Here is a 13499-nt window from a genome sequence, read left to right as displayed (position 1 = left end):
GATAATGTACCACGTCTTTCACTTGTTTTATATACTGGACATCTGTACGTCTGACTGAAGATTATTTCCGCTGTTTTACCTGCAGCAAATATTTCAAATTGTAAGAATTTCGCTTATACGCGGTTAGCTGAACTTAGCTATTTCCTTAACCTGTATGTTTCGAAACAGGTAAAAAGGTGAAGTTGTGGACATTTGCTGGTAAGGCATGATTGTGAAATAAGACAAAACTGCACTACGCAAAATAACTTACGAGATTTCTTTAATGTACTTTTGTATCAATAAATATCCTCGTTTATAAAATAACCTTTCAAAAATACGGGCCCTGATTAGTCGAATGCTCGAAAAAACCATGTTGATATAACTCAATCATGCACCAGATTTCTATCTCGCAATAATCTCGCATGTTGCGTGGTTTGTGCGGGAAATTTTAATAACGACGCTATTTTATAACCGAATTAGAAAGCATATATTTATTGGAAGGGGGGCGCTTATTTCATTTTCGGATTTTTGACGTGAAAATGACACTGGTATTTTTATTTCTTGTGACCTTAACTGTAACATAAGTATGAAAATTTAGCAAACCCGTCTTTTCTCGAGGGCGCTTATTGGAAGGGGCGCTTATTTCAAAATTTGAGTCCTAGGGGGGGCGCTAATTCGAAGCGGGGCGCTTATTGGAAGCTGGGCGCTTATTCGAGCATTTACGGTATACTTTAACCCTTAGAACTTTTGTAAGACATTTAAAGGCTCGTTCACACGATCCAATTTGTCGGATCTGATTGTGTATTTTTTGGGTGGGATATTTTAGGAGATATTTATAGTCGTGGGAGCAGCTATTTGTGTTATCCAGTACATCTATCGATATATTTTGCGTATTTGTTGTTGTTGTTTCCAAGTCTTTTTCTAGTCCATTTTTTGCGCCAAATCAAATATGGGAAGCATAGAGAGTGAGAAGTCTGGCACTAGTAGGCTTTCTTTGATCTTGTTGGCTAAAAATGTAGCAAGTTCTATTTCCGATTATTCAGACTGACGGACCCTCTGTCGTAGGCTCGCTTTATATGAATTCACATGATCCGTTTTTAGGATCCGACAAAATCGGATCGTGTTAGCGGGCCATAACATTACAACATTTTTACTATCAAATTTTTTTTAGATGCTTTCCTTTCTTCATTAGCTATATCGATGATTTGTTTTGTTAAATTTTTAAGGGAGACAAATTCTCTCGTCGAAGAATTTATGTTGCTTGCAAATATTTCGGTAGCGAAGAAGATTTTTAATCACTATAGCGAATATGCCGTGCTCAGGAGGCATCCTGCACCACCACTTTCAAATTATGATTGCCTTATTAAAGCTGCTGGATCAAAGGTATGTTTTTTTACATTCTTTAATTTTGAATTTATGTAATACTCTAACACCATTGGTGAAGTGCAGTTTCATTTAACTTAAAATACGTCATATATCGGTGGAAAATGTCTAAATCACACTATACCAGTACTTAAATATTTTAAATATTCAAAAATATTTGCTTTTCTGTTTTACATATGTCTTTCCTTATGAGACCTTATCGTTCATTTTCTGTCTGTTCGGCCATAAATTCTTTTATTAATTAAGATTCATGTTTTTTCTAATATTTCAAGAGGGGTTTAAATAATTTCTATTGCAAGAGTACCCTTTGCATTGAGCATGCATGAATATCTTCACACTTTTAAAGTTGAAAATATGCACACACTTTGTATAGGCTCAGAAGTTGATGCTGTTAAAGAATTAATTGAGTACCCAAAAGCTTATATTGTATTTTGCTCATGATTATATAATTTGCTCCTTAGAACTTGACATGCTCTTGGCCTTGTGTCTTCATTGAAGTTGAAAATCCGCATTGTTATGTTTATTAATTTATGTTAATCTAATAGGATATTTACGTCATTAGTTAATGTTGATTCTGAGTTATCTTAAGTATATATAGAGGTTAACTTGTACTACCTAGTTAGTTGGAAAATACTCTGCTGTGAAATATAGAACACAACAATTATAGCTTAGCCAACTTGGAAATTTAAATGTAAATTTTTCTCTGTAAAACAATAGATTTCTACAGAAATGAATAATGATAATGTCTGAAATTTGCATATAGCGTGACAAAAACATGCGGGCTTGCTACCCTCTACTGTTGTTATCCTCTGCCATTATAAAGTACAAAGAATGTAGATTCGCAAGAGCAAGCCTTCGAATGTTTGAGTTAAACTGTCCAGCGTTCCTTCGGAGTATAATTAATTCTGTTTACGAACTAAGCATATTTGTTTTATTTTTAGAACTTAAATATTCAGGTGGATAGTGCAAAATCGTTGGCCGTTTCTTTAGAAAAAGCTACGCTGCCAGACTTTCCATATTTTAACACATTACTTCGTATACTTACGACGAGATGTATGATGCAAGCTGTTTATTTTTGCTCTGGAACATTACCAGAGGAAGATTATCTTCATTATGGCTTAGCAGCACCTATCTATACATTTTACGTCACCTATTCGACGGCAAGTATTCATAACTTTAGCATATTTGAAGTGTCCTTTCAGCAAAAAAATTTATTTACGATATTAAATTTAGGCCTGATTTCTAACGTACGTATCAATGAAAAACGTTTTTATGTTGGTCAAATCGTTCCATTTTCATGGCTGCTTAACGTTGCCAAAAATTCTCCTTATAATGGACCTTGTCCGTTTTTCGAAAAGTCTGGAACGACTCACTCTAGTGACATCATGCAAGGGATTCCTCAATACATGATATACGTACCAACTACCTTGGATGACGTCAGTATTTGGCTTGACCCAGACTTCATGCCACGGCGGATGATTTGACCGAATTGATTTTTTTTTCACCGATATGTTAAACATTATACCTAGTTTTGATATCATAAATAAAAGTTTTTTGTTTATTTGGGCACTTTTTATTTCATTTCATTGCGTGCAAAGTAGATTTTACGTATTATGTCATTATGTTTAAGGTATTCGGACATTCTCGTTCATCGTCTTTTGGCCGTCACTATTGGGGCTATACCTTCATTTCCTGAAATGTTCAATAAAAAAAATACGCAGGTAAATCACCATGAATTTATGTTATTGAATGTAGGATGAGTTCACTATACAGTTGCCAACAATGGTGTTATACAATAGATCATTCCTCAACTTACAATGACAGTTACGTGTTTGTAAAGGCTGAAACACACTAGGCAGTCGCTTTAGTCGCGCGTCTAAAACTACCGCTTTGCGTGGTTACTAAGCTAGTAGCTTAGTCGCGTCAGCTAGTCGCTTTGAAAGTTCAACATGTTGAACTTTTGACTTTAGTCGCTTCAGTCGCTTTACACTGATTGGCCAATAGATACATTTTAACTTCCTAAATGTATATCATATTTCCTGTCATAAGCATCATACGAAATTTATAGATTATACCTTGGAAAACGAAGGCAATATATAGTGAATTCACACTGGAATCTTTCAGTTTTTATATGACTTATCAAATAGGGACAATAGGAGCTACAAACTGGAACCCTAATGCACAACCTAAATGCACAGAATAAGATTATCCACGATATACGCGTAATGTGCTATGATCATATTGGCGTGTTTTAACTGGCTTGTTCTCTTTTCTCCACATAGTAGTTTGTACTGAGTAAATATTCATATATTAGTAGCTATAACAAAGGCCAAAATAAAAAGTGTAAGTGATATCTGTGTCTGTAACAAACTAAAATCACCGCCATGTTCAATAGACGCCACGGTAAATGTCGCGATGGTCGCTGCATGTGTGTTTCTAGCGTTCAAGCGACTGACGCGTGCGCATCAATTCGCTTTGGACGCGCGACTGAAGCGACTGCCCAGTGTGTTTCAGCCTTAAATGATGATCGTCCAGGTTAATAAAGTCCTGAGAAGGACTGTTTTTGTTGTTGTTGACTGACGTTTCGACAACCTTAGCGGTAGTCATCTTCAGAGTCAAATGAGGAGTAAACGTCAGGTTAGCCGTATTTGTTGTCTGGTTCTTACGTCATTGTATTGTGTGTACAGGAAATGTGCAGGAAATGTGTATTGTCTTTATGGATTAGTGTGAAGTGAAATATTTTATTTTTAGTTGTGATGTGTGATTTAGGTGTGACGTTTTTAGTTGTAGTGTGTGGGTGTCAATTGTGTATTGTCATTGTGAATTAGTTTGAAGTGTAATGTTTTTAGTTGATCGTTTGTTTGTATTGTAAATAAGTCGTTTGTAAGGTGCCGGTAATTGCTGTGATCTGTTCAGGGGGGGGTTTGTTCCAAGTTGGTATACCAACTTTCTAATGTAAGCCGTTGTCTATAGTCAGTACTGTAAGTGATGCATTTTGCCGAGTCCCAGTCAATGTTGTGCTTTGTGATTCGGTGATGTTCGGCAATGTGATTAGTTTTGTCTTGTTTCTTAGTAGCTCGTTTGTGCTCAGTAAGTCTTATGTTTAAGTTCCTGCCAGTTTCCCCGATATAGGAGGCGTGGCAGTCGGAGCAGTTTATTTTGTAAACTGCACCTTGTCGTTCGTTGGGTTGTTCTTTGTCCTTTATGTTCGTTAGTACTTGTCGTAACGTTGTGATTGGTTTATGTGCGACACGTATGTTGTATGGTCGTAAGATACGCGAGGTAGTCTCAGACGTACCTTTGATGTAAGGTATCGTTGCTGTTGTCACTGAGTTGTTCGTTTCGTTGGGTTCGTTGGGTTTGTAAGTGTTGCGTTTGATAAAGTCAGAGTTATAGTTGTTTTGTCAAAACACGTTTGAGATAGTTGATTTCGTTTTGTAGAGCGTCCGGTGAATCACATATGATTTGTGCACGTCTTGTTAATGTTCTGATTGTGGTGGCTTTGTGTGATGTAGGGTTGTAAGATGATTGGTCTAGTAGTCGGTCAGTATGTGTTGGCTTGCGATAAACTGTTGTTCCTAGTTTTGATTGTCATGTTTTACCAAACAGTCGAGAAAAGGAAGAGTTCCGTTTTCTTCGACATCTTTGGTAAATTGTATGTGGCTGTTCTGTTTGTTGATGTGAGTATGGAAGTCATCAATCTCGTCTGCATGTAGTGCTGTGATTGTGTCATCTACGTAGCGAAACCAAAAGGTAGTGCATGTTTGTAAGTCATGAGTGCCCGTTCCTCTATAGATTGCATTACAATTTCAGCAACTACAACAGAAACGGGCGAGCCATTGCTGTCCCATGTAATTGTTTGTAGTGTGTTCCTTTGTATTGGAAGTAAGTCGAGGTGAGGCAGAGCTCTAGTAACTCCATAATGTCTTCTGTCGGTAATGGCAGTACGTCCGTGGTAATGGCAGTACTTCTGTCGGTAATGGCAGTACGTCCGATCATTTGGACGACAGAGCGAACAACTTGCTAACGACTACATACGTTTTGCAAGCAACGTCAGACGCATACGCCAACAACTCTGGTTCAACCACCGCTCCAAGGATTTTGGTCTCGTTCCGGCAGGACTTAGAATTAAGTCTCCGTTGAACACACAAGAGGCTATTCAGATTGTCAAATCCACCAGCAGACGACTGATACGAGCACGGATTAACGACTGTCACAGACGAATCAACTATTACATCAAACAACAAGAACAAAGACTGAACAAACAGAAGGAACTCATACCAACGACAGTAAGTGATACTTTACTTTCTACCATACAAACTATTGCAGAGAAACGAGCAAACAAGACAGAGACACAACACCAAATCAAACAACAACAAAAACTTGAACGTTTATAACAAACTAAAACACGTGCAAGACATAAACATGACGATAACTGGGTGAGGAATATTTCTTCCCGCCCATTAGACGAAACTGAAACGCGACTACTATCTTACGGACTAAAACATTCCATAACACCTAGACAAATCCCGACTGAGACGATAGTATCAAGTGTCGAGGCTGTCCTAGCTTATCAAAGAGACTTGTCAGAGACAACCAAAGACGAGATCAGAAGCAGGATAGCCTCCACTTTACAATCGTCCTCTATACGTGACAACAACTTGACAAAAGACGAACAACAAGCACTCAAACGACTAAAACACGACAACAACATCGTCATTTTACCACCAGACAAAGGACGCGTGACTGTGGTCATGGACAGGAATGATTACTTTAACAAAATGGACGCACTTGTTAACGACAGACAAACGTACGAACAACTCAAACGAGACCCAACACCATCACTAGTACGCAAACTTAACAGCAAGATCTTCTCTATGAGAAAATCTAACATTATATCTGAACGTATTTACTATCGACTCAGATGTTCAGTACCACGACCACCCAGACTATACGGACTACCAAAACTTCACAAACCACAAATACCCATGCGACCAATTGCATCATTCTGTGGTTCGCCTACTTGCGAACTTTCAAAGTACTTGACTAACATACTGCAACCACTTACAAACAAATCAAAACACAAGCTACAATCCACTGAAACTTTCATTAAAAAACTGTGCACTATACAAGTACCGGACAACTATATACTAGTGTCTTTTGATGTGAAATCACTGTTCACCAGTATTCCACTTAATCTGGCACTTACTTGTACAAAAACCCTCATTACAAACACCACGGACGTATTGCCATTACCGACAGAAGACATTATGGAGTTACTAGAGCTCTGCCTCACCTCGACTTACTTCCAATACAAAGGAACACACTACAAACAATTACATGGGACAGCAATGGGCTCGCCCGTTTCTGTTGTAGTTGCTGAAATTGTAATGCAATCTATAGAGGAACGGGCACTCATGACTTACAAACATGCACTACCTTTTTGGTTTCGCTACGTAGATGACACAATCACAGCACTACATGCAGACGAGATTGATGACTTCCATACTCACATCAACAAACAGAACAGCCACATACAATTTACCAAAGATGTCGAAGAAAACGGAACTCTTCCTTTTCTCGACTGTTTGGTAAAACATGACAATCAAAACTAGGAACAACAGTTTATCGCAAGCCAACACATACTGACCGACTACTAGACCAATCATCTTACAACCCTACATCACACAAAGCCACCACAATCAGAACATTAACAAGACGTGCACAAATCATATGTGATTCACCGGACGCTCTACAAAACGAAATCAACTATCTCAAACGTGTTTTTGACAAAAACAACTATAACTCTGACTTTATCAAACGCAACACTTACAAACCCAACGAACCCAACGAAACGAACAACTCAGTGACAACAGCAACGATACCTTACATCAAAGGTACGTTTGAGACTATCTCGCGTATCTTACGACCATACAACATACGTGTCGCACATAAACCAATCACAACGTTACGACAAGTACTAACGAACATAAAGGACAAAGAACAACCCAACGAACGACAAGGTGCAGCTTAAAAAATAAACTGCTCCGACTGCCACGCCTCCTATATCGGGGAAACTGGCAGGAACTTAAACATAAGACTTACTGAGCACAAACGAGCTACTAAGAAACAAGACAAAACTAATCACATTGCCGAACATCACCGAATCACAAAGCACAACATTGACTGGGACTCGGCAAAATGCATCACTTACAGTACTGACTATAGACAACGGCTTACATTAGAAAGTTGGTATACCAACTTGGAACAAACCCTGAACAGATCACAGCAATTACCGGCACCTTACAAACGACTTATTCACAATACAAACAAACGATCAACTAAAAACATTACACTTCAAACTAATTCACAATGACAATACACAATTGACACCCACACACTACAACTAAAACGTCACACCTAAATCACACATCACAACTAAAAATAAAATATTTCACTTCACACTAATCCATAAAGACAATACACATTTCCTGTACACACAATACAATGACGTAAGAACCAGACAACAAATACGGCTAACCTGACGTTTACTCCTCATTTGACTCTGAAGATGACTTCCGCTAAGGTTGTCGAAACGTCAGTCAACAACAACAAAAACAGTCCTTCTCAGGACTTTATTAACCTGGACGATCATCATTTACAAACATATAACGATACTCCCGGGTTCAAACCATTTACTTTAATGACAGTTACGATGAAAATAGTCAGTTGGTATGACTATGTGTTTCGTGGGGACTGATAAAGTACCTATTAAGTTTTGCTAAAAGAAATATTTAATTACGAAGCAGCAAACGCTATTTTGTATACAGTTTTTCAGTTTACTTTTTTAAGAGGAGATCTATAGCCAGTCATCAAAACGTCTTTTTCTTAAATGAATCTTGAAGAAATAAAGTGATCAGCAAATATTAACGTTAGGATATGCACGATCATTAAGTTTTTAAGAACTTTTATTTATACTTAATTTCGCGACTTCGTTCTAAAACGGACTCTTTCAGAAAAAGATTTATTCTCTATTTAAGGAGGGAAACCCGTTCATAAAACTATTTCATTCATAATGCAGCTTTCCGCAATACATCCTCGTTATTATTGAAAGAAGCAAGCACGTATAATTGATTCGTATTCATTTAACATCAAAAATAATACACAGAGATACCAAACGACAGCAAAAACAAGGACCAATAATCTTCTTCATAAAATTTTTTATACATCAGTTATCCGCTTTGAGAAGTTTTTTGAATTTTCATACGCACCAAATATGTCTCCACGGCTGTTTAAGAGAGATGGCCAAATTCAAAAAAGTTTAGTTATAGAAAATATATTTAGAACTACCGGAACAAGATTTATTGGAGACATGTCTGCCTTAGGTGTGCTTTAGAGAGGTGTGCGCCTTTGAGAGTGTGCGCCTTAGAAAGGTATGCACCTTAGAAAGGAGTGCGCCTTAGGGTATGCGGTTGAGAGAGGTGTCTGCCTTAGAAATGTGTCCACCTTACAGGGCTGTCCAGCTTTGAAAGGTGTGAGCTTTAGAAATGTGTCCACTTTAAAGTGGTGTGTGCCTTAGAAATGTGTCCACCTTACAGTGCTTTCCACCTTAGAAAGGGGTGAGCTTTAGAAGTGTGTCTACCTTACAGGGCTGTCCACCTTAGAGAGGTGTGTGCCTTAGAAATGTGTCCACCTTACAGTGCTGTTTACCTTAAAGAGGCGTGAGCTTTAGAAACGTTTTTGTTATAGAGAGGTGTGTTCCTTAGAGAGGTGTCTACCTTTGAGGTGAGTGTGCCCTAGAGATTTGCCCGCCATTGAGACGTGTACGCTTTGAGGAGTGTCTGCATTGAGAGGAAGAGACAACGTTTTTGTTCGAACTCACTATTTTTTTGTAAAATATCTTTTGTCTTTGCAAACAGTCTAAAATTTATCTTGGCAAACAGTATTAAATGTGTCTTAGCGTACTGTATAAAGGATATTTTTCCTTAGGAAATGTGTAATTTGTTGAACAAACGTCATCACATGGCCCAGCTTGCGTCTCGCTCTTCTGTGGATCTTCATACTCAGGTCAATATCATATTATTCATGTTTTTATCATACACTTATTTTATTAAAGACCATATTTTCATGCTAAAATCCATGATTACGTAAAAACATCAGTTAAGTCTGTCCTCATAGGATCTTATGAAAATTGTCCCACTTTGCTTTTAGTTACTTTAAGCATTTTCACATTATATAACTATTAAAACTATAGTTATCTAGTCATTTATAACTTATGCTTAACACAATTTTGGAAAAACTTTTACGGCTATGAATAGTTTATAGGCCGAACGTCTTACGGTCTTATTGCATGCTTATCGTTTCACATACTTAGTGGATATTTCTCGCATGTACTGTTGGATTAAAGCAACTTTTTTTTAATTATAGCTGTTCTTTAAAGATCGAGTAAGTATTGAAGAAGCCTTTGTATTGTTTGTGCGTAGAAATGCTCTTCAAGTTTTGATTCCAAAATATGGCGTCGAAGGAAACATATTTTTGCGGGAGACGACATCGCGAAGTAAATTCAATGAAGAAGTAAGTGACATATTGGTTGCTTTTTTTTTATTACAAAATCGTACATTTTACTTTGTGTTTTATATAGGAGATGTCAATAACCATTGGTGATGTGACGTTTAAAGTTTTTTCTAAGATTCGTGTGCAGATAAAAGTCGATACGTCTGCATCCAAAAATAGATTTGTCAATATAATGCTTATGGATCCTTACGTAAGTACATAGACATGTTCTGCTTTTTCTCCTTTTCTTATTTTAATGTTGTACATTAACTATGAATTGTCTTTGCTGTCATTACAACGATGTTTTTGTAGTTCAAAAACTTTTTCCCAGCCTTATGTTTCTTTATCAACCTAACCCATATAAACCTGTTTTTGGTTGAATTTACCCTGTAATTGTAGCTGCCTTCTCATGTGTTTGTTGAGTTTAACGACCAAAGTAAAGGTGTAGTGTTTAAAAAAATATGAATTAACTTAAATCGTGCGAATTGCAGGTCCCTGGCCTTAGTGTTGATGAAATTGATGATGCTAGCAGTGTAAACTCTTTACAACCAGAATTAAAAAAACTACGAACTGCTTGATGAATGAAAATGATAAAGGTTGCATTTGTCACTTTAATCCGGGGTTGTTGACGGAAAGTACTTCTCCACAGATACAGTCAATTATAGACATTAGCTAATGTATTTTATCGTTTTGAAAAGATTGTAGTTTTTCAATGCAAATGTATTTTAATTGAAATGATTTGTAAAACGTTGTAAATACGCGTAACTAATCTCTCTCACACTAAAGTATATGAAAACTTGTATAAATTTACGAATATCATGGACGCACAACAAACGAGCTAAATGAGTAATTTAATGATTTAGATGCTAATGTTTTAAAAAATCTGGAGATAAGACGTGGACATGGACTTTCTTAATCGATGGCAAAAATGAATTATTCAAGTGACTCTCACTTTACTGGTGAATCCACAAGGTAATATTTACGAGGTCATATTTTTCAAATAAAAACAGACTTTCTCAATACAGCTAATTGCAAATAAAAACATCCTTTACAAAGTATGAAGTGGACAGTTTTGTTAGGATATTGAACAAGTAGACGTGTAAACTAACGTCACACAAATATCAATATATAAATATAATTATACAAATAAAATTTCGAAATGAACGCGCTTCAAAACTTCAATCGTCCAGCTGACAAAGTAAGGCAACACCGCGTTTAATCCAATGACTTTCATGTTTATCAGTAGGTAAACACACAGGCATGACATAGTTGGTGGAATGTCCAGTAGTGGATAATGTACCACGTCTTTCACTTGTTTTATATACTGGACATCTGTACGTCTGACTGAAGATTATTTCCGCTGTTTTACCTGCAGCAAATATTTCAAATTGTAAGAATTTCGCTTATACGCGGTTAGCTGAACTTAGCTATTTCCTTAACCTGTATGTTTCGAAACAGGTAAAAAGGTGAAGTTGTGGACATTTGCTGGTAAGGCATGATTGTGAAATAAGACAAAACTGCACTACGCAAAATAACTTACGAGATTTCTTTAATGTACTTTTGTATCAATAAATATCCTCGTTTATAAAATAACCTTTCAAAAATACGGGCCCTGATTAGTCGAATGCTCGAAAAAACCATGTTGATATAACTCAATCATGCACCAGATTTCTATCTCGCAATAATCTCGCATGTTGCGTGGTTTGTGCGGGAAATTTTAATAACGACGCTATTTTATAACCGAATTAGAAAGCATATATTTACGTGTTCCTATTTATTTATATAAACAATTGTGTAAGTTTGGAAGAAATTCAAAATTGCTTGAAAACACTTGCACTTCGTGCTCGTGCTTGCCACGCAATTTCTCGTTTCTCTCAAACTTTCCCACGTTTTTTTAATAACTATAGAAACTCGGAAAATGTTCTCTATTTCATTTAGGAAGAGACACATAATACGTAATATGGTAACCATGTAATCTTTTGAAGACACCAGGGGCCGGTTGCACGAAGCCTGGATAGCGTTGTCCTTGGATAGCACGTTTTTTAAACTTTTATAAAACCTTCTAAAAAGCAAAAATATAAGATTGGAATTGAACAATCACTGAAATAAAATATTACTTCGAAGATTACAAAACTTTGTCGTATGAAAAATATAAGCACCTTTTTTACAAGTTTGAAAATTTTTGCTATCCAATGGATAACGCTATCCAGGCTTCGTGCAACCGGCCCCTGTTGTTGCAGTGGGTCATTCTAGTGGTTAGTTGTTGCAGTGAGTCATTCTAGTGGTTAGTTGTTGCAGTAAGTCGTTCAAGTTATTTTTAGATGTCACAGCAAATCTCTTCAATGGTTAGATGTAGAGTGTTCAATAGTTGGTTATTTATATTCAAAGTGTAGATTCATATAGAAGTTGCATCAGAATTTTTCTGTTTGTTGTTCCACCTCAAAAACTTAATACTGTCAAACTTTGTTTTATATGAAAAATTCACGAGCTTGCTACATCCATTTTATTTCATTCAATAAAAGCAAAGGGATTCGGTATTTATGTCTAGCATTTAAAATTGCTAATATTTTTAATAAACTTCAGGAAATCTCAAGTTCAAAGATATTAAAACGCCGTACCTGGTTTTACCCATATTATTGGCATAGAGTCGTGAAGTATTTTTGGCAGAGACTCTCCAATGACACCTCTAAAAACATGTTAAACTTTCAGAAAGGCTACCAAGTGAAACAATTGCTTCGTTATAATTTACAATTAGACTTAAGAATTTCCTTAACTCTTAAGCCAACACGCTAGATTAATATCATGTATTTTTTTTAAATGCAAAATGACACAATCCTTTGAACAGCTTTGTGGCAACAAAAAATCTTTCCTCGAAAAAGGATTTTTGAGCAAACAATATCACCGTAAATTAATATTGAAACGTAGCTATATTGGTTTTGTTTGGACAGTACTTTGAGAGTAACATATAAAAAGCAATGCTTTCTGTGTTTGCAAGACGAATATGTTAACACGAAATTGGAGACAGCTCGGATTTTTCAAAAATCTTTAATGTAGTGGATATTTGTTTATGATATACATTTGACAACAACAAATGAAAAAAAACCCCTAATAAGTATATGTGCTTTTTTTATTGTAAAGATTAAAATGTATTAAGAGATTTGTTACTAGGATGTACTTAAGAAAAAATTTAAAGTTGTTGCTTTGATAACAATGATCCTCGATCTTTCTGAGGAGATGTAAATGGTGTTAATAAACATGAGTCTTATATCGTTGATGATTTACCACGAGTCCGCTTCATCCATTCTAAATCAGTTTCGACAGATAACACTGGTCAACAGCAAATTTGGTGTCTCAGTTTTGTAAACTGATTTTGGATAATTTTGATGTGCTGAGTCCAAAAATAACACTATTTTTGCTGGGTCAGGTCGAGATTTTAAACTATCGTTAATTTTCTATTTTTTAACTTTTAAATACCCGAGAAAGGTACAACAGAAGCACTAACCATTTACCTTTTAAAGTTCTATTATCTGAACAAATTTAAATTTTTTAGCACTAGCAATACAAAGAAGAAAGCATTTGAATAA

The 13499-nt window shown here is 36.3% G+C and overlaps 3 protein-coding genes across 6 annotated transcripts in view; 2 read left to right on the top strand and 1 right to left on the bottom strand.

Annotated features, from left to right (window-relative positions):
- Positions 1-655: 655 nt before the first annotated feature.
- On the top strand, positions 656-2846 carry LOC124447335 (exosome complex exonuclease RRP44-like). The gene is made up of 3 exons (XM_046998246.1): positions 656-1362; positions 2304-2526; positions 2596-2846. Exons 1-3 carry the CDS (start codon positions 1180-1182, stop codon positions 2844-2846), a joined length of 657 nt encoding a protein of 218 aa, XP_046854202.1. The 5' UTR covers positions 656-1179.
- Positions 2546-10752, top strand: LOC124447052 (exosome complex exonuclease RRP44-like). Its single transcript, XM_046997957.1, has 5 exons — positions 2546-3083; positions 9352-9429; positions 9790-9936; positions 10004-10126; positions 10407-10752. The coding sequence occupies exons 1-5, from the start codon at positions 2976-2978 to the stop codon at positions 10491-10493; spliced, it is 543 nt and encodes a 180-aa protein (XP_046853913.1). The 5' UTR covers positions 2546-2975; the 3' UTR covers positions 10494-10752.
- A 136-nt stretch (positions 10753-10888) lies between these two features.
- Positions 10889-13499, bottom strand: part of LOC124447050 (dynein axonemal heavy chain 12-like) — a 96517-nt gene continuing 93906 nt past the window's right edge. For 3 of the 4 annotated variants that reach the window (XM_046997952.1, XM_046997953.1, XM_046997955.1), the window contains 2 exons: positions 12534-12601; positions 10889-11284 (listed from right to left, as the gene is read on the bottom strand). In XM_046997952.1, the coding sequence (XP_046853908.1) occupies positions 11094-11284; positions 12534-12601 (259 nt within the window). In that variant the 3' untranslated portion in view covers positions 10889-11093. The remainder of the gene's footprint in view (positions 11285-12533; positions 12602-13499) is intronic. The other variant, XM_046997954.1, reaches the window with a different exon arrangement.

Source organism: Xenia sp. Carnegie-2017, unplaced genomic scaffold, assembly GCF_021976095.1.
Source record: "Xenia sp. Carnegie-2017 unplaced genomic scaffold, XeniaSp_v1 HiC_scaffold_22, whole genome shotgun sequence".
Classification (NCBI taxonomy): Eukaryota; Metazoa; Cnidaria; class Anthozoa; order Malacalcyonacea; family Xeniidae; genus Xenia; species Xenia sp. Carnegie-2017.
The sequence above is the reverse complement of the archived record's forward strand: the minus strand, read 5'-3'. Positions and strand labels throughout refer to the sequence as shown.

Excerpts from the sequence above, each read along its gene's own strand:
- LOC124447335 (XM_046998246.1), top strand. The coding sequence starts at position 1,180 with ATGATTTGTTTTGTTAAATTTTTAAGGGAGACAAATTCTCTCGTCGAA. Across the intron at positions 1,363-2,303 it reads TTAAAGCTGCTGGATCAAAG|AACTTAAATATTCAGGTGGA; the intron begins GTATGTTTTTTT and ends TTTTATTTTTAG. Across the intron at positions 2,527-2,595 it reads CGTCACCTATTCGACGGCAA|GCCTGATTTCTAACGTACGT; the intron begins GTATTCATAACT and ends TATTAAATTTAG.
- LOC124447052 (XM_046997957.1), top strand. The coding sequence starts at position 2,976 with ATGTCATTATGTTTAAGGTATTCGGACATTCTCGTTCATCGTCTTTTG. Across the intron at positions 9,430-9,789 it reads CTGTGGATCTTCATACTCAG|CTGTTCTTTAAAGATCGAGT; the intron begins GTCAATATCATA and ends TTTTAATTATAG. Across the intron at positions 9,937-10,003 it reads GAAGTAAATTCAATGAAGAA|GAGATGTCAATAACCATTGG; the intron begins GTAAGTGACATA and ends TGTTTTATATAG.